This window comes from Canis lupus, chromosome 11, assembly GCF_003254725.2.
Source record: "Canis lupus dingo isolate Sandy chromosome 11, ASM325472v2, whole genome shotgun sequence".
Taxonomy (NCBI): domain Eukaryota; kingdom Metazoa; phylum Chordata; class Mammalia; order Carnivora; family Canidae; genus Canis; species Canis lupus.
The window spans coordinates 22,097,252-22,118,364 of record NC_064253.1 but is presented as its reverse complement, the minus strand read 5'-3'; the positions used below and the strand labels follow the sequence as shown (position 1 = coordinate 22,118,364).

The 21,113-nt window shown below is 35.9% G+C and overlaps 1 protein-coding gene across 1 annotated transcript in view; it reads right to left on the bottom strand.

Annotated features, from left to right (window-relative positions):
• SEC24A (SEC24 homolog A, COPII coat complex component) overlaps nucleotides 1–21,113 on the bottom strand; it is a 63,362-nt gene that overhangs the window by 26,272 nt on the left and 15,977 nt on the right. The window contains exons 2-11 of the mRNA XM_025433125.3: nucleotides 19,931–20,422; nucleotides 14,573–14,743; nucleotides 12,176–12,253; nucleotides 11,422–11,582; nucleotides 10,961–11,133; nucleotides 9,586–9,688; nucleotides 7,406–7,532; nucleotides 5,711–5,820; nucleotides 3,771–3,883; nucleotides 1,397–1,515 (exon numbers count right to left, since the gene is read on the bottom strand). Coding sequence (XP_025288910.1) covers nucleotides 1,397–1,515; nucleotides 3,771–3,883; nucleotides 5,711–5,820; nucleotides 7,406–7,532; nucleotides 9,586–9,688; nucleotides 10,961–11,133; nucleotides 11,422–11,582; nucleotides 12,176–12,253; nucleotides 14,573–14,743; nucleotides 19,931–20,422 — 1,647 coding nt within the window. The remainder of the gene's footprint in view (nucleotides 1–1,396; nucleotides 1,516–3,770; nucleotides 3,884–5,710; nucleotides 5,821–7,405; nucleotides 7,533–9,585; nucleotides 9,689–10,960; nucleotides 11,134–11,421; nucleotides 11,583–12,175; nucleotides 12,254–14,572; nucleotides 14,744–19,930; nucleotides 20,423–21,113) is intronic.

The following is a 21,113-nucleotide window of genomic DNA, read 5'->3' as shown; positions in this document are numbered from 1 at the left end:
GCTCTACACTCAGTGCAAAGTCAGCTTGAGATTTTCTCCCTGTCCCTCTGCCCCTCCCTCTGCTTATGTGCCCTCACTCTCTCTCTAAAATAAATAAACCTTTAAAAAATTATTTTTTTAAATTTTGAAGAAACCAAGTTTATCTATTTTCCTTTTTTTAAAGGTAATTCTACATCCAACGTCGGGCTCAAATTCAAGACTGCAAGATCAAGAGTTGGATGCTCTACTGATAGAGCTAGCCGGGAGCAGCTATTTTTTCTTTTGTTATGCTTTTGGTGTTAGAGCTAAGAAATCACAACCTAATCCAAGGTCACAAATATTTTCTTTTACTTTCTTCTAACAGTTTTAATTTCACATTCCAGTCTATGATTCATTTTGAGTTAATTTTTCTTAACTGTGGTAAAACACACTTAATATAGAAAATTTACTGCCTTAATTTTTATCTTTCATTTTTTGAAAAATTGATTTTTAAATAAGCTCTACACCCAATGTGAGGCCCCAGCCTCAAAGGCCTCCTTGCCTTTTTAATATGCTAAGGGCCCAACTTCATTCTTTTGCAAGTTTACTTTTCCCAGAACCATTTGTTGAAAAGACTGGCTTCTCCCCATTGAATGGTCTTGATATCCTTGTCAAAAATCAAGTCAGCACAGGGACGTCTGGATGGCTCAGTTGGTTAAGTGTTGGACTGTTGATTTTAGTTCAGGTCATGATTTCAGGGTCATGGGATCAAGCCCTGCATCAGGCCTTGCACTGGGCACCAAGCCTCCTTGAGATTCTTTTCTCCTTATGGCACCCCCGCCCCCACTCATGTGTGTGTGCTCACTTTCTCTCTCAAAAAAACAAAATCAGTTCAGCATATATGTGAGTTTTTTTTTTTTAAGACTATCTTTATTTATTTGAGAGAAAGACAAAAATAGTCACAGACATTGAGAGAGAGCACAAGTTGGGGAGAAGAGGGCGAAGCAGGCTTGATCCCAGGACCCTGGGATCATGACTTGAGCCAAGGCAAATGTTTAATCGAATAAGCCACCCATGCACCCCGTATTCCATTATTCTTAACATGTCTATCCTCAGATATTTTTTGAACGAATGAACGAGAAGGGAAAAAGTAACCTACATTTAATCTGAGTTTGAACATTAACTTGTTTTTGTTTGCCTCAGAATTAACTTTATCTCCATTACTATTTTCTTTTCTGTAAAATGAGGGATTGGAGTAGAGGACTTTTACAATTTCAATAAGCTTATGATTTTATACTCAAGATCTTTTCCCTCAATATATTAGAGTCATATCATACACACCATACATACATATATACATAATGTCAAATACTCATGCTACATTTCTAAAACTGAAAATTCCTAAGGCATTTCAATAATTTAAGTATATACTACATACCTTCGATATCTGAAACGATTAGCATCTGAGGTTGAGAGAGACCTTCTTGAAGACTGTAGAAGTGGATTGTACTATCAAATGTAATGAAGCCAATTTTTGTCCTAGTGTTGCCAGGAAGCCTACAAACAAATTCAGAGAAGTATTGTATCGAGTTGTTTTGTTTTGTTTTTTAAGATTTTATTTATTTATTCATGAGAGACACAAAGAGAGAGCCAGAGACACAGGCAGAGGGGGAAGCAGGCTCCCTATGGGGAGCCTGATGCGGGACTCAATCCCAGGACCCCAGGATCATGACCTGAGCCAAAGGCAGACAATCACTGAGCCACCCAGGCATCCCTGCATCAAGTTTCCCATATACATACATATATAAAAATATCTGTGAAAAGTTAACATACAAAGAACTACTTTTGTATTATAGAAATTGTCCCAAGTAAATGTTTAATCCACCTTATGTGCATGAAACATACCCTACCCAAAGTGAAAACACTATGCATAAGCCAAACAATCAACAAAACCCTGCAATAATACAGCAATCCCAAACTCATTACACCTACAGAAAGTTATATCAGTCACATAGGAAATGGTATATAAAAAGATACTTTGAAATATATACAAACCTTTTCATGTTCTTTTTTTTTTTTTAAGATTTTATTTATTTATTCATGAGAGACACACACAGAGAGAGAAAGGGGCAGAGACACAGGCAGAGGGAGGAGCAGGCTCCGACGTGGGACTCGATCCAGGAACTCCAGGATCACACCCTGGGCCGAAGGCAGGCGCTAAACTGCTGGGCCACTGGGGCTGCCCCCTTTTCGTGTTCTTGTAGTGAAAACTTTGTAGATGATTTTATCAAAAATATTTCCAAAAATTACCATTTAGCAACTCTAAAATATTATCTATCTCTCTGTCTATTTTTAAGTGGGCTCCATTCACTACCCTGAGATCAACACCTTAGTTGAGATCAGGGATTGGACACTTAACCAACTGAGCCACCCAGGCACCCCTAAAATAAAATATAAATTAAGGTACTGCACATCTGTTCTTATGTTGTTCATCTTAAGAAGAGCAGCAAAAGTGTCTTAAATAACTTAAATATGTGGACCTACAGTTTCTTAAGGAGAGAGATAAACTAGTTTTCATTCTTGTTGTACATTAAAAATACAAATGCTGGCAAGAACAAGAAGGCTCCTTTCGCCCAGGTAAGGGACTTAGTCCATTTCTGGTAAGTTCTGGCTCTTCACATTCTTCCATACCACACAAGAGCACATATTTCATTACAGAAAAGTCATACTAGCTTTTACAGGTTACACTAAGTATCTAAGAACCATTTAAAGTATAAATATTTTGGGACGCCTGGGTGGCTCAGTGGTTGGGCGTCTGTCTTTGGCTGAGGGCATGATCCCAGAGTCCCGGGATGGAGTCCTGCATCGAGTTCCCCACAAAGAGCCTGCTTCTCCCTCTGCCTTATATCTCTGCTTCTCTCTGTGTGTCTCTAATGAATAAATAAAATCTTAGAAAAAAAAAGTATAGATATTTTTAAAACTTAATGGATATGACAATTAAATGCAATGTGTACACACTGTTTGGATTCTTATTTTAACAAATCTGTAATAAAGACATTTCTGACACAAATAAAACCAAAAATTGAACCAGGTATTAAGTCATATTATGGAATTATTGCCAATTTTGTTTGGTGTGATACTTGTATTTTTAGGCTTAAAAATAATCACAAGTAAGAGGTATATGCTGACTGAGAATTGAGTTAAAATACTCAAGGGGAAAAAAGTGTGTATGGGAGGGATTAGATGAAACAAAAACAGATGAACACTAAAAATGTTGAAGTTGAGGGATGGGTACCTGGAAGTCTACTATGTTCTATTTATTACATGTTTGAAGTTTTTCCCTAATAAAAAGTTATAAATAAAAAAATAAATTTGTTTATTACATGTTTATTACATGTTATTACATGTTTATTACATGTTTGAAGTTTTTCCCTAATAAAAAGTGATAAATAAAAAAATAAATTTGTTTCTCAGAGAATGAGCCCTGAAACAAACCAATTTATTTATTTATTTAATTTTTATTTATTTATGATAGTCACACAGAGAGAGAGAGAGAGGCAGAGACACAGGCAGAGGGAGAAGCAGGCTCCATGCACCGGGAGCCCGACGTGGGACTCGATCCCAGGTCTCCAGGATCGCACCCTGGGCCAAAGGCAGGCGCCAAACCGCTGCACCACCCAGGGATCCCCTGAAACAAACCAATTTAAATGGACTTTTATAACACAATATACAGCTGTTTTTGTATTTTGAAACTATTTATTCATTTTGCAAACACTGTTAGTTTCAAATTTAAACTGAATTAAGATACTTACAAATCCAGATTGTCTAACAAACTCTGGCAAACTGAATTCAAGTATCCTGTTTCAACTGCATTATGAGATACATCAAATACAAAGAGGTACACTGGAGGTTGAGGTGGTCTTAACTGAAGAAAAAAAAGATCTCGTTAAATACATTATCAGGATTAAATCTAAATTTACCATTTCTCCAATCCACCTACAGCAAAACAATAAACATTATTTATAGATTAAATGGAGACAATAATAAACAATAATGGATTCAGAAAATAAAACAGAAAATAACAGGAGTTTTTTACAGGCAAAACTATCTTACATTGTTCTCAGATGCAAAGTTAGAAAAAGAAAAGTGAAGATGTGACTGCCTTAAGTCAGAAGAGTTTTTCTCTAGGACAAGGAGAGAAAATGTAATCAGAGAGCTTCTGGGAATATTAGCAATGATCAATTTCTGTCCTGCATGGTGCTAACACAGGTGTTTATAATCATTTAGTAACCTACACATTTATGATTTATAGACTTTTCCATATGTACACTATATTTCACAATTTAAGGAAATTGCAACTGTAAAAGTGACAAATCAAGTTAGCCTGAGCTGGTTCCTTAACTAACACATTTTATACAAGATCCATAAAAATGTACAACTATATATTTTTTTAATTTATTTTTATTGGTGTTCAATTTACCAACATACAGAATAACCCCCAGTGCCCGTCACCCATTCACTCCCACCCCCCGCCCTCCTCCCCTTCTACCACCCCTAGTTCGTTTCCCAGAGTTAGCAGTCTTTACATTCTGTCTCCCTTTCTGATATTTCCCACACATTTCTTCTCCCTTCCCTTATATTCCCTTTCACTATTATTTATATTCCCCAAATGAATGAGAACATATAATGTTTGTCCTTCTCCGACTGACTTACTTCACTCAGCTACAACTATATTTTAAAATTCTAAACTCAAAGAATTGTTCTCCAATTCAATAAAAAGCATCAAATAACCACAATGAGAACTGGGCATGGAGTGTACTTTCTAATTTTTTTTTGCACAGACCACTTGCCAAATTCAGAGCATCTGTCACCTAAGAGATAAATGAAGAAGGAGCAAAATATCTTGAAATAGGCAAGTTTACAAATTTAAAGGAAGTCAGTTCTGCAAAACTTGGGAGACAAGACACCTCAGGAGGCCAATACAAAAGAACAGATGCTTCTGATTTTCTGGCTTTAATTCAACAAAGAGACAGCTGCACTAGGAAAAACTATTACCAACCGTTGAAATATCACAAAACTGTGACTACAGTGTCTTCTACATTGAACTTTCTGTGGTGAAAAGAAAATGAACCTTCATAATTTCTATTTCCCATTGCCCAGACAGATATTACTCCATAAAAACATAAGATAAAATAAAATATATAAAGTTGAGGTTATGTCTTATCTTCACATTCCCTCTATTAAGAGGCAACTATGGTATGGTGAAAGAGTAACCAAACCAAAAGGCATAGATTTTTACCCAAGATCTCCCAACTTGCTTTGTAAAATGTAAAGTGCCAGTTAAACATTAGGCATAATTATTTTTTTTTAAATGCAAGACCTCAGATACTCAACATAAAATTTTTTTTTATTTTTTTTTAATTTATTTATGATAGTCACACAGAGAGAGAGATAGAGAGAGAGAGAGAGAGAGGCAGAGACATAGGCAGAGGGAGAAGCAGGCTCCATGCACCGGGAGCCCGACGTGGGACTCGATCCTGGGTCTCCAAGATCACGCCCTGGGCCAAAGGCAGGCGCTAAACCACTGAGCCACCCAGGGATCCCTCAACATAAAATTTTGTTAAAGAATGCTACAATGTTTTATTTAAGGCTCAGTGTTAAAATAAATAAATAAATAAATAAATAAATAAATAAATAAATAAATAAATCTCAGTGTTAAATAAATATGTTATATAAAAAAATAAAAGCTTACCATGTATTCTGAAGGAGCCATAAACTCAATTGTAGCATTCTGAACTTCAGGCCTTCTATGAGGTTCTCCATAAACTCTGGTCAAAGGGTTGTACATGAATTCCTCAGGAACTGTAAGTTAACAATATACAATGATAAAACTGAAAGGATTAAGTATTATATTATCTTGCACTTAGCTGTTTTCTTAATTTGAGCATTTATAGATAAGTCAATACGGACTAAATATTAAGGGATAAATATACTTTGTTTTTGAGTTCTGCTTTTATAGCCACAATCACAGTGATTTTTCTTTTTCTATCTTCTAATATGCTATCTTAATTCTTGCTAATACTGCTTTCCTGAAACAGCTTGAAAGGATAAAAACTCATTAAATACCAATTATTATCTTAAACATGAGACTAAATTTTGTCTTAAATTTCGTAATGGTACACTTGACATGAAATGTATAGACTCTGGCTGCCCCTACACAAAGCGATGGTGAAAATACTTTATAAGCTAAAGCTAAAGCCTAACAGTTCTGTGAATTCCATTAATTAATGAGGTCTTTATGGAACATCAGTTGCCTACCACTTATAATACAATACACTAGTGCTCAAAGAATATTTTCTAAATTATCATTACATTTGTCTTCCCACTAACTGTTTAGAAATTCAAATTCCTGTATATGTTGAAGGGTAATCCATAGTTCATGAAATGTTCTGGGCTGCATACTAAAGTAACTTCTATCTTTATTATAATTTTATAACATTATAATTTTATTTCACATACTGAAGCACATATACATAAGATTTTAAAGGCATACCAAACATCATACATACATTTTCTAAATTATTAGAGAGTAAAAATAATGTTCTTACTCTTCGCTTACTTTACTCCTAAAAAACTTAAGAATGTTTTTTAAAAATCTCTTAAATTTCCCATTTCCCAATGCTTAATGAAATTTCCTTCCAAACAGAGACCCAGTTTTCTTTTTTTAATTTTTTTTTTAAAAAGTTCTATGTACAACATGGGGCTTGAACTTACTACCGCAAGAACAAGAGTCACATGCTCCACTGACTAAGCCAGCCAGGTACCCCAGAAACCTAATTTTCAATATTAATATCAGTATACCCTTTTTCCTCTCTAATCCTGATAAAATGTTATTGTTTAGTTGATACTCCTTAAACATAGACTATAAACAGCTCTGAAAGAGATGTCTTCTCCTTCAATTACTGAAAAAACTACATTCAACTAACCTTCTAGCACTGCCCACCTCCCTTCATACAGCAGTGAATGAAGCTAGCTAATGCCCACCTCCCTTCATACAGCAGTGAATGAAGCAGCTATTCTGTGGACTTATTTTCTTTTACTCTAGAGGAAAGGCATGGGACAATTTCTAAATAAAAATATTTCTTAAATTATAGGCTTAAATAATACCATGAAATATGCCATTTATTATATACCCAATATAATAATGTGAAAAAGTGGTATCAAATATTACTACATTCTTTGCTCAAAAAGTATAAATGTGTGTGTGTATACACACACACACACACACACACACACACAGAAAAGTTAACAGAAGTTATATCTGAATGGAAGGACTACAGGTAAGTAAGACAGAGTATTGTTTGTTTGGATTTTAACTTCACATTTGTGGTATCTGCTTTTCCCTAAAACGCAAAGTGAAATTTGTAAATATTTAAAAAAAACATACCATCATTGACTCGGTAACATAAGTTACACTTCCATCTCCTTTGATCAAGAAAGTTGACAAAAGGGTTGATATATGTCCTACAGGAGCGGCATCTCACAATTGTACTGGAGGTCACCACAGGCAATTGCTAAAAAAACAAAACTAATTTTTTAAAGGCAGTGATCATCATGTCTAAAGGCCAAACATTAAACCATACCTCCCAAGTAACTTCTGAAATACTGTAATTTTGGAGAAAAAAACCAAAGGGTAAAAGGATGTGTTCAAATTGTCCCATACAAAAAATTATGTAGCTAAAATGTACTGATTTTTAAAACTACTCTTTTTCTCCAGGAACATTCTCATTTAATCTTGCCTTTTAAAAAGCATTTATTTTCTCCTTAAATATTTATATTCTAAGACCAATGAAATGACCAAGTAAATTATTAGAAATTTTCTTCAAGTTACATTAAGAGGCTTACTAAGTTTGAATAAAAGAACTGTCACAAAGTAAGGTAAGGATAAATTATATTTAAATATTGAATTAAACTCTGCTGTTATACTTCTATTTAAAGTTTATCCTGGGGCACCTGGGTGGCTCAGTTAGTTAAGTGTCTGCCTCTGGCTCAGGTCATGATCTCAGGATCCTAGGATGGGGCCTCACAAGCTCCCTGCTCAGTAGGGGAATCTGCTTCTTCCTCTGCCCCTGCCCCTGCTTGTGTTCTCTCTCTTGTTCACTCTCTCTCTAATAAAATAATTAATTAATTAATTAATTAAAGTTTATCCTTCACATTAAAAGTTCTCAAATCTTTTTTTTTTTAATTTTTATTTATTTATGATAGTCACACACAGAGAGAGAGAGAGAGAGGCAGAGACATAGGCAGAGGGAGAAGCAGGCTCCATGCACCGGGAGCCCGACGTGGGATTCGATCCCGGGTCTCCAGGATCGCACCCTGGGCCAAAGGCAGGCGCTAAACCGCCGCACCACCCAGGGATCCCAAAAGTTCTTAAATCTTAATATAAATTTGTTTTGGGATAGCCACTTCACTTATGTAATGATCCTCTCAAAAGTAAGTCAAGGTCCCAGAGCCTATGACAAAAGTAGAAGGGCTTCTTTGTTCTTCCCATGTGAGCAGAGGGAACGGCTTCCCAAAGAAACATACTTAATCCAAGAATGGCAGAAGTGGGAGACTGGGTACAGTATTTTTTTTTTAATATTTTATTTAATTTCAGAGACAGAGTGAACAAGAGAGAGAAAATGAGAGAAAGCACACATGAGCAGGGGGAGGTGTAGAGAGATAGGGAAGCAAACCATACTCTCTACCCCTGTGGGGACAGGGAGCCCAAGGCAGGGCTCGATCCTTGGACTCTGCGATCATGACCTGAGCTGAAGGCAAATGCTAAACCAACTGAGCCACCAAGCACCCCCTGGGTAAAGTATTTTATTTTATTTTTAGTTATTTATACATTTATTTTTTAAGATTTTATTCATTATTCATGAGAGAGAGAGAGAGAGGCAGAGACACAGCCAGTGGGAGAAGCAGGTGCCCTGCGGGGAGCCCCATAACAGCCTTGATCCCAGGCTGCTGGGATCACGACCTGAGCCAAAGGCAGACACTCCACCACTGAGCTTCCTAGGCACCCTGGGTAAAGTATTTTATTTTATTTTTTAAAAGATTTTATTTTATGTTTTTAAAGATTTTATTTTTATTTTATTTTTTAAAATATTTTATTTATTCATGAGATATTTTATTTATATTTGAGAGAGAGACAGAGACAGAGATAGCGAAAAAAGCACAAGTGGGGATGAAAAGAAGCAGGCTTCCTGCCAAGCAAGGAGCCCAATACTGGGCTCCATCCCGGGACTCTGGGATTATGACCTGAGCTGAAGGCAGACGCGTAACCATCTAAGCCACCCAGGCACCCCAATTTATAACTTTTTAAAATAGCATGGTTTATTTTTTTTCATTGCCTTTATTCTATTCAGTACCTCTTGAGTTTTTCAAAAATAGGCTTATTTTGCCTAATTTTGAAGTGTTTGGTAATAAAGGTGATGGCCAAATTAGAAATAAAGGAACTTGTCAATGGTCAAATTCCTAAAGATTGCTCAGAAATTCTATATGTGATTCTTGCACTACTATAGAAAATTCCTCACCATCAAAATAATTTTGCATTAGACATTTACTTTCATTAGTGAAACATACCACTAGGTCTTTGAAAGGATGAAGCAGCAGTCCCAAAGGAAGTTTGGCTTTATTCAGTAAGGCCTGAGTCTGAGGAATGCTAGTCAGCGTGCATCGAAATAACCTATACCAAAGGAAAAATCATGTATCAAAATAAATTTTTTTCTTTTTAAAAATCATGTGTCAGTTGTTGCTATGATTATTTCTGGACCAAAGAAAGTGGTGAAAGGTACACATTTTAACAGTGGATCAAATTACAAAGAAACATTTCAATTATCCCTCTCAAATTTTATCCAATTAAATATTTATGTCCTACTCAGAAAGAGAGGCAGTATAATTAGTTGCAACCCAGTTGTATAATAGAACCAAAATAAAATATCTTCTTGGCTTGGCTTATTCATAAAAGACAATCTGGACTAACATATGACATACTTTTCTTTATATAAATCTAAATTACGCTGGAATTACAAGGTGATGACAATGTGCAAGTGCAAATTTAAGTTTATTACCAAAAAGATCAGTTTTGTTGAAGGTTCTAAAAAGACCGTTTAAGAATAACAAAATTAAGTATATCAGAGAGTTATCACCACATACATTTAAAAAAATTTTTTTTAAAGATTTTTATTTATTCATTCATAGAGACACAGAGAGAGAGGCAGAGACACAGGCAGAGGGAGAAGCAGGCTCCACGCAGAGAGCCCAACGAGGAACTCGATCCAGGGTCTCCAGGATCATGCCCTGGGCTGCAGGCGGCGCTAAACTGCTGTGCCACCGGGGCTGCCCTCACCACATACATTTAAACTAATGATCCACTTTAAGGGACAAAAAAAGTATTATGTTTGTTATGAAAAATAATTTAAAATGAGAGCAATAAAGGATTATATAGAATCAAATCCCCATACTTTGTTTTTTTTTGTTTTTTTAATTTTTTATTTATTTATGATAGTCACACAGAGAGAGAGAGAGAGAGGCAGAGACACAGGCAGAGGGAAAAGCAGGCTCCATGCACCGGGAGCCCGACGTGGGATTCGATCCCGGGTCTCCAGGATCGCGCCCTGGGCCAAAGGCAGGCGCCAAACCGCTGCGCCACCCAGGGATCCCAAATCCCCATACTTTGGACTTTAAAATATTGTATTCACCGCAATGATAATGAGATGTCATAGTCCCATTAAAGCTCATAATAGCAATTATCAGCTTAGAAATTACAACCTTATTTCTTGAGCTAGAACATTTCAAATATCAAGTAAGCAATTAACAGAGTTCTTTTTTCTACATGAAAAGTTATTTTCATAAATTAAAGTTTGTACAGTTTATTCCTAATACATGAAGCCCCCAAAATCCAAAATTTCTAGGATAAAATATCATACTTAAGAAGAAATGCTATTTGAAGCCTTACTCTGGGTTACAATTGAGTTTCTGGATATCTTCATGCAAATTTGGAACAGGAGGCTGCAAAGGTGTTGATGGAAGCATGTTTCTTTCTTGAAGAAGATTGATAACTCTTAGCCCCTCTGGATGTAGACTTAATCCACTCATGCTTGCAGTTAAATGATTAGCACCTAAGGGAGTCTAAAAATACAAAATTTCAAAGTAACTAGACTTTATAATGTTTTCAGTTGAAAAGAGAAGTATAAGGACTTGGTTACTGGATTTCACTCTAAATAACAAAGCCAATCTAGATATCTTGGTCAATCTTTTTGGTTCTGGGGATATGTAATAAAACATAAGTCTTATGAAATAACCACTATCCTAATTGGTTAGAAGTATTAATTACACCTTCCTAAAACTTACATCTACATAGTTTAAATCAAAAGATGGAAAATTGGTAAAGAAACAAATCACAACCAAAAAGTTTACCTGAGTAAAGCCCTGTGGCCCACTTGAGTAATTCAAGGAAGAGGGTGGCATTCCAGTTGTACTAGGTGGTGCAGTGTTCTGATAACCAGGTGGTAAGGAGGGATATGAATATCCAACACTTCGGCTCATTGTGGGATTCTTATTAGCATACTGTGGTGTTGCTAGAAACAAGGTAACTTTTAAGTTCTATTTTATACTCCAGAATACTTTAAATAAACACCTAACTCTAAAATCCCTCAGGTAATTTAATACTTACATTTATCACATTTGCAACATAAGACAAATAAACAATACTAACAAAGTAATAGCAATGATTAATAATCCAGTTAATGTAGACTATAGCCATAAACATACAAAAATGAACTTGGTATATAAAAAAAAGCTTGATACAGTTAATTTACTTTTGTATCATTTACTAAACTTTATATTCAGACTAAAATTCTAATTCAAAACACTTCAGTGAAAACATATTAATGTTCAACTCGTTAAACAGAATAAATGTATTTATATAGATTTAATTGATAAAAATACTCTGGAGCCGTATCATAATAAAGCCCATAATCCCAATTCTGAAAGGAAAAAAAAGAAAACTAAAAAAAAAAATGGATATAAAAAATGCTACCATAAGGTATTGTTGTATGACATGATTATGAATTTTTTCTTCACTGTTTCCTATAATGAACACATACTAAAACAAAGAAAACAGAAAAAAAACCCCAAAAAATAAAAAAAAACAGCTTTCATAGCATCTCACCCAAGAAGCCACCGCCTTCAATTTCATCGTAACTATTGTGAACCACCATAGATCCATTATTGGTATTTGATGCAATACCTAAAAAGGAAGTTTATTAATAATATTTAAACTAGAACAATTATAACAATTTCTGAAAATTCTGAACTAATGTCTAAAATTGAACATAACATTCTAAGTACTTTAACCCACAGCCCAGGAAAAGTGTCAAATGTTGAAATAAAAAATTCAAACAATTCAAGTTTTTAAATATAGAAAACATACATTTAAAAAAAGAAAAGAAATCATACATTTTAAATAATTTTATGAACTTCTAAAACAGATGGTCTTTGTGCAGTTTATAAAATTATACACTATCTGAAAGATTTCAGCAGTTGAGAGCAGCATTAAAAACCTTTAAAGAAAAAAAAAAAAACCTTTAAAGAATCATAAATAAATAAAAATCTTTAAAAAAAAAAATTTAAAAAGGGATCCCTGGGTGGCGTAGCGGTTTGGCGCCTGCCTTTGGCCCAGGGCGCGATCCTGGTAGACCCGGGATCGAATCCCACATCGGGCTCCCGATGCATGAAGCCTGCTTCTCCCTCTGCCTGTGTCTCTGTGCCTCTCTCTCTCTCTCTGTGACTATCATAAATAAATAAAAATTTAAAAAAAAATTTAAAAACCTTTAAAGAGCAGTACACAACAAAAAAAGTTATCAAAATCAATACTATTTAAAAAATAAATTATGAAGATAAAAATACTTTTTTTTTTTCAAAATATGGAACACAGTGGAATCTAGAATTAATTTGAAGGTGATATAAATAAATCACAATGATTGCTTTCTTCTGGGGAACAGCCACTAAAATAAATAAAAATCTTAACTTTCTTTCCCCTCATTTTAAAGACTTAAAGATAAATGCCAGGGACATCTGATTATGAAGAATCTATCTATTTCTAGATACCTCTATTACTTATGAGCTCTAACTCGGGTATAGAAGAAACTAAACTTAGTGAACAGCATCAACCTTTAGCTTCTAAGTACAAAGGTGCCAACTTTTAATAGTCATTCTAACACCAAATAGATTAAGTTTAATAGTTTCAATAAAACCAACTTCTTGGGCAGCCTGGGTGGCACAGAGGTTTAGCGCCACCTTCAGTCCAAGGATTGAGTCCCATGTGGGGCTCCCTGCATGAAGCCTGCTTCTCCCTCTGCCTGTGTCTCTGCCTCTCTCTCTCTTTCTCATGAATAAATAAAATAAAATCTTAAAAAAAAACCAAACCCAACTTCTTTCCAGTTCTCAAGACCACCATGACTTTAACCATGAGTTGATACAGAAAACTTTAGTAAAACTGTTTATAGGGATCCCTGGGTGGCTCAGCAGTTTAGTGCCTGCCTTTGGCCCAGGGCCCAATCCTGAAGACCCAGGATCGAGTCCCGCGTCAGGCTCCTGGCATAGAGCCTGCTTCTCCCTCTGCCTGTGTCTCTGCCTCTCTCTCTCTCTCTATGTCTATCATGAATAAATAAATAAAATCTTAAAAAAAAAGTTTATAAAAGTAAACAAAACCATTGGGTGTATTTTTAGTTGGTTAAAAATGCAAATATTTATTGTAGCTTAATTTTTAAAGTTATAATGTGGCAAACAATGGGACATTATCATTTTGTTACTCATCATTAACACCATTGTTTTCAAAATATTTACAAGTTGGTCTTTTCTCTACTTAAAATACTTAAAAAAAAAGGAAATGCTAGAAGAAAAAATAAAAATAATATTTATTATATTCAGTAGTAGGATATGCACAGTAGTTTTTCCACTCCTGCTTTCGTATTTCCACATTTTGCTGCAATGGTTAGGCTAAAATCAAATTTTTTACTTGACAAAATATATTGTTTAAACTAATAAACTTGTATTTTTTAAGTTATATCTGAAGATAATGCTTTAAAAGATGTTACTGAAAGAAAAAAAACATGTTACTGTTTATATGTAACTTCAAAATACTTGCATATTTTACTTTTTATTTATGCTCATAAATATTTGTTGACATTTACAATAATAAATGTCATAAGTCAAAATACTGCTTCTATGGAAAAGAGCCAATATATTAAAAGGATAGTTCTAATACCATGCCTAGAGAAGCAGAAATTCTCCTCTCATCTTCATCCGCCAAAAGGCACCTAACTTTACAGCTAAAATTGTTAAAATCTGCCCAGCAACAAAAAAAGTTAATAGCAGTAGTTCCCAAATACTAGGCCTAGCACAGGGTAGTAGAATCCTAAGGGGCTTTTTTAAAACTCTAAATTTCTGAAGGCCATCCTTAACCAAAACAACCATATTTTCTGGAAAAGGTATTATGTAAATGAACATAATTAATATTCATCCTTCTACAAGTCAAAACTTAAGAACTTGGTTTTGCCTTGCTTACCTTCTTGGTTGACAGCTGAATTAAATGAGGGCTGGGTTACAGCTCTTTGTGATGATTTTTGAGGAGTGAGGGCCCTCACTGGAAGTGGTCCTCCAGTTGGAGGGGGCCCAAGAGGAGCTCCTGGTTGGAAAGTGGTAGGCAGAGGTGGATTCACTAAGGGAGGTGCAGAACCTATAGAAACAGTTTTTCGCAAGTCACTTAAAAACTTAAGAAAAAGGGCAAAACAGCCTTTTACCAAATATGAGTAACTTTCAAATTTATATTTTAATTAAAATCACCAACAAAATACCAGGAATATGTTACCTGCCCAGGTTTATGACTTTTTCATTTATATGCATGCTTTACACATTTACAAGTCTCTTTTATATGCTTATTTGCCAATTATTAAAGCAGCATCAAATCACTTAAAGGGTAGATATAATGTCCTGTTTATTGATTAATTTTTTATTAACTGGTCACAGAGGTTCAACAAGGCCATATCAAATATTCCAATAGAAATTAACATAAATAAAATGTTATCCATGGCCTGTTAATGTATCCATTCAATTAACATCAACATCAACTAGAAAGCTTGACAGCTTTCTAAAACTAAAAACTATTGTGGTTATTCTAAATTCTCCAAGTTTTATTTCATTTTGCTTCATTTTAATTGAGGCACAACCTGTTAAAATGGGATTATAAATTTGTACCTTGTTCCATGTTTACCTAGTTATAATTAAAGGTAGTTTACTCTTAATGATGGTTCAAAGACTGTATTAAGAATAGTCCCTAGGGGCTCCTAGATGCCCCAGTTGAGTGATGGACTCTTCTTGATTTTGGCTCAGGTCATAATCTCAGGGTCGTGGGATAGAGGCCTGTGTGGGAGTCTGCACTGAACATGAAGCCTGCTTAAGGTTCTCTCTCTCCCTCTTCCTCTGTCCCTCTCTCTGCCTCTGCTCAGGAGTGCTCCCTGTCTTAAAAAAAAAAAAAAAAAAAGGGCACCCCCCTCTCTCACTCAAAAAGAAAGAAAGTAAAGAACACTCCCTGGGCTTAAAAATCAGGAAATGAGGGCAGCCCGGGTGGCTCAGTGGTTTAGCGCCGCCTTCAGCCCAGGGCCTGATCCTGGGGACCTGGGATCGAGTCCCAAGTCGGGCTCCCTGCATGAGCCTGTTTCTCCCTCTGCCTGTGTCTCTGCCCACCCCACCCCCCCGTGTCTCTCATGAATAAATAAAATCTTTTAAAAAATTAAAAAAAAATAAAGCAGAAAACTTTTCTAAAAATCAGGAAATGGGGATCCCTGGGTGGCGCAGCGGTTTAGCGCCTGCCTTTGGCCCAGGGCGCAATCCTGGAGACCCAGGATCGAATCCCACATTGGGCTCCCAGGTGCATGGAGCCTGCTTCTCCCTCTGCCTATGTCTCTGCCTCTCTCTCTCTCTCTCTCTGTGTGACTATCATAAATAAATGAAAATTAAAAAAAATCAGGAAATGATTTAAAGTATATACTTTATAAAACACTGGTATTCAAGAGGTTTAACAGTACTCATCAAACTAAACTAAGAATGACATGATATCTGTCCTTTATATCTATTAGATCTCGCTGCCTTGATTTTACCAGTTTTCTATAGGACAGTAAGTTCTGATGAGTGTAAAAACATCATCAGTTTCGACAGTTTTTATATATCTCTATGATATCAAAAGTTCTAAAACCCACACCACCTGCTCATTCAAGTCAACAGTGTTCCCACCTTCTCATTTGCCAAAGAAGAGGAACAAAGTAGACAAAACAGATAAAATACTAGTGTTAAGAATGTGATTAATTTTTCATTCCAGGACTTTTTTTAATCCTCTGAATTTGTAAGTGAAATAGATTATTAATAAGTAAAATTTACTTCTACCCGTATTTGTAAAACCTTGTAGTTTTTTAAAATAAGGGAATAAAGATACCCAGATATGAAAATTTTCAATGTTTCTTCAATACTATTCAATTCTCCACGGTCAAACTGAAAAAATGATCGTATTACTGAACCTTATAGCTCCCAATAAGATGAACTGGTGCCCTGTTGACAACTGAAGACAAAGATTACTGCCCATATAACTCCCTTATCAAGGAAGCACTGATACATATCCAGGGCAATACAGACAAGTCAAAGGAACAAAAGGACAAGGTACACTACCAACTCAGCAGGAGCAAGAATGTATGATACATCTGACCACAAAGGTGTAACAACCTAATGTTCAACCAAATACAAGTGAGCGTAGAGAGATTTTTCAGAGGTTTGGGAAAAAAATTTGAAACTACAACATGCTACATTTCATAAAGTACACATTTTTTTTCTAGCTGAATAATTTTTTTCCTTTTCAAGTAGGCTACATACTCAGCATGAAGTCCAACGCAAGGGCTTGAACTCATGACCCTGAGATCAAGCCTGAGCTGAGTCCAAGAGTTGGACGCTTAACCAACTGAGCCACCCAGGTGTCCCTCAAGTTGAATAATTCTTATTTGTAATTAATAGCTAGAGTTTTAGAACCTGCCCTCTGATATCTCTAAAGCTAATGTAAAAAATGTTAAAAGATGGGTTATTAGAAAAAAAAAAAAGTCAGGTGGGTCACCCGGGTAGCTCAGTCAGTTAAGCACCTGCCTCACTCAGCTTAGGTCGTGATCCCAGGGTCCTGGGATGGAGCCCTGCTTCGGGCTCTCCTGCTCAATGGGGATTCTGCTTCCTGCTCTGCTCCTGCCCTGTTGATGCCTGCAAATGCTAGCGTGCGTGCTCTCTATCTGAAATAAAAATAAAGTCTTAAAAAAACAAAAAAAAAAAAAAAGAAGAAAGAAAAATAGAGAAATTTGATATGTGGACTCAAAACTTAGGATAACCTACAGTTTTGAGAACAGATAATCAGGCACCTACTATGAATGATGTGTTTTAAAAAAAATGAAAGTAAAAAATGAGCAATTTTTTAGAGGTATCTAAGAAAAAAAGAGTAGTCATACATTTATTTAAGGTTCATTTTCTTAGTGCATGTATCTTTCTTTCCTCTTATATAGGAAACTTCTTAAATTTTGTCACCGGCTTATGTCTCTTTCACCACATCTGTGGTGTTGCCTTCTACCTAATGACTTGTGAAACCCCCCGAAATTTCAGATTATTGATAATGTGCTTTTTAATGAGAAAATACGTCTACCACTAAATAATTTTTAAATAGTAGCTTTACCCATTTTCTTGTGGCTCTGGGCAAAGTATTCAAGCCTTACATTTATCTGTAAAAGAGACTGTTGCGAAGATAAGTAAGATATCACATATAAAAGTTTGGTAAAGTGCTGGAAAATAAAAATATTCATTAAATGTTACCTATAGTTATCAACAATGACATGAAAATTCATTAATTTCAACTCACTGATGCTCATGGTGCCAAATGACTAAGAATAAAAGTAACCAAAGGATTTCAGTTTGACTACTGCAGAAGACTTCTACAAAGAAACCAATTTCTAGAAGCAGCTTTAACCTTTATAGGCCATAATGCAAAATGAATTCACCAGAACCAATGACTGATCAGAGGCTAAGAAAAATAATTTCAGCAGTTAAAATGTATGTAGTATACAGAAATACATATAAAAGGTAACCATTGACATTATTATTTCATCTGGAAGTTTTTACTAGTTCCTTGACAATGTTGGCTGAACAGAATCAATCTGCAGATCTCAATACAGAATTTTAAAAGCTTTTCAAAGTAACACTATTAACTTTGTTAAGTGTACAAGACACTAATTTTAAAGCTAAATAGGAACAGTGAAATGATTAAGTGAACTTGTGAACTAGATACAAACAAACACTGATGTACAAGCTGATGTATAAAATCCACACAATCCCAATCAAAATCACAGGTGCCTTCTTTGCAAAAATTGACAAGCTAATCCGAAAATTCTTATGGAAATGCCAATGGACCCAGAACAGCCAAAACGAAGTTGGGAGGATACCTGGGTGGCTCAGTCTGTTAAGTGTCTGACTTTGGCTTAGGTCATGATTGTGGGGTCCTGAGATGGAGCCCAAAGTTGAACTTGCTCAGTGGGGAGTCTGCTTCTCCCTCTCCCTCTCCACCCTCTCTGCTTGTGCTCTCTCTCTCTCAAATAAATAAAATCTTAAAAAAAAAGAAAAAAGAAAAAGTTGCAGGAGTCATACTTCCCAAATTCAAAGCTTACTATAAAACCTACAGTAATCAAAACAAAAACAAAAACAAAACACCTACAGTAATCAAGTTGTTTAGTACTAGTATAAAGATAGATATAGATCATTAGAAAAGAATTCAGAGTACAGAAATAAACCTGTACATTTGTGATCAGTTGATTTTCAATAAGGGTGCCAATACCATTCAATGGAAGAAAAAACAGTCTTTCCATCAAATAATCCTGGGACAAATGTATACCTATATGCACAAGAATGAACACCATACACAAAACTTAACTCCAAATTGATCAAAGACCTAAATATGAAATCTAAAACTATAAAACTCTTACAAGAAAAGATAAACATAACTCTCTGCCCACTGCTTTCTGACTGCACTTCTGCTAATACCACTCCTCACTACAGAAGTTACTGTCTGTTCTGACCTGCCCCTCTAGGATCCTACAGTTTCTGGGGACCAAAACTGTCTAAGCCATAACAAAAAGATAACCTAAGCCTCAGATCCAGACCAAAAAGAGACCACAGGGATTGAGCTTCTTAAGATGGAACCAGTTAGGGACACCTGGGTGGCGGCTGAGCATCTGCCTTCGGCTAAGGGTGTGATCCTGGGTCTGGGGATTGAGTCCCACATCGGGCTCCCTACAGGGTGCCTGCTTCTCCCTCTACCTGTGTCTCTGACTCTCTCTCATGAATAAATAAATAAAATATCTTAAAAAAAAAAAAAATGGAACCCAGTTAATAAAAGTAATGCAAGTCCTAAGGAAGTGGTTCTGCATACACACCTGATTCCCTGAAATATCATGGGTGACTTAAAAAAATACAGAGGAGGGATGCTTGGGTGGCTCAGCAGTTGAACGTCTGCCTGTGGCTCAGAGCCTGATCCTGGATTCCCAGGATCAAGTCCCACATTGGGCTCCTTGCATGAAGGAGCCCTCCCTCCCTCTGCCTGTGTCTCTGCCTCTCTCTCTCTGTGTCTCTCATGAATGAATGAATGAATGAATGAATAAATAAAATTTTTTAAAAAATAGAGGATACCTTCAAAGGAAAAAAGCAAACTATTTTTTTTTAAAAAATCAATAGTCCTCCATACATTTTAAAGCTTAAAATATTATAACACCTAAACAAGCAAAATTTTCCCATCCCTACATAGTAAGTACTCCTTTTGAGAACTCTACGAAAAAAAAAAAAAAAAGAACTCTACCTGATTTTGTGAGGTTGTTCTGAAGTGAAGGATCTCCAGAAGAAACATACTGATGACTTGTCAAATTTGTATTCCCAGATATAGTTGGTTGGGATGATGAACGAGGACAATGGTTTATCTGTGATCCTGTGGATGGATAGTTATACTGCCAATTCAAAGGTGGCTGTATGTTGGCTCCAGGAAGAAAGCTACCAGAAGGCATTGGTGTAGCAGCTGGGTTCTGAGAAGTAGGTAGTGGCATTCGGGGAACAGGAACACTGGGAAGTGAAGATGTCACTGGATTAGAAGCCACAGGTGGTCTATAAAGAGTCTGCCCAGGTCCCTGATAATTACTTAATGGAGAAACAGTCTGAGAACCACCATAGTTAGACTGTCCAGAGACTGGATTCAAAGTCTTTGCTGGTATTAGATGAGGGTAGGATCCTGGAAGCTGGGAATTATATCCTTGGTTCACTGACACTTGTGAAGACATCAGTGCATTTTGGACAGGACCTTCCAATAAGATGGAGAAAAATTAGTCTTGCAAACAAAGCAATAAAAATACTTTAAGAAATACAGTAAAACACATGGTACTCTTACAATTCAACAAGAAAAAGACAAATAATCCAATTTTAAAATGAACAAAGGATTCATTCAAATATATTTCCAAAGAGATATACAAATGGCCAATAAGCATATGCAAAAACACCAACATTATTAGTCATTAGAGAAATGCAAATCAAAACCACGGTAATATAGCACTCACACCAAATAGGATGACCAAAATGAAAAAGACCGTAAACATTTTAGTGTTAACAAGAATGTGGAGAAACTGGAACCCTCACACGTTGCTAGTAGATATGTAGAATGGTGCAACTACAGTGGAAAACAGTTTGGTTATTCCTCAAAGTATTAAACATAGTTTTCCTTTTTTTATATATTTTTATTTATTAATTCATGAGAGACACAGAGAGAGAGAGAGAGACAGAGACACAGGCAGAGGGAGAAGCAGGCTCCATGTGGGAGCCAATGTGGGACTCAATCCCGGGTCTCCAGGATCACACCCTGGGCGGAAGGCAGATGCTAAACTGCTGAGCCACCCAGGCTGCCCTAAACATAGTTTTCATATAATCTAGCATTTCCACTCTTACCTTGCATAAAAACTCATGTACAGATGTTCATACCATCATTATTCATAATTGCC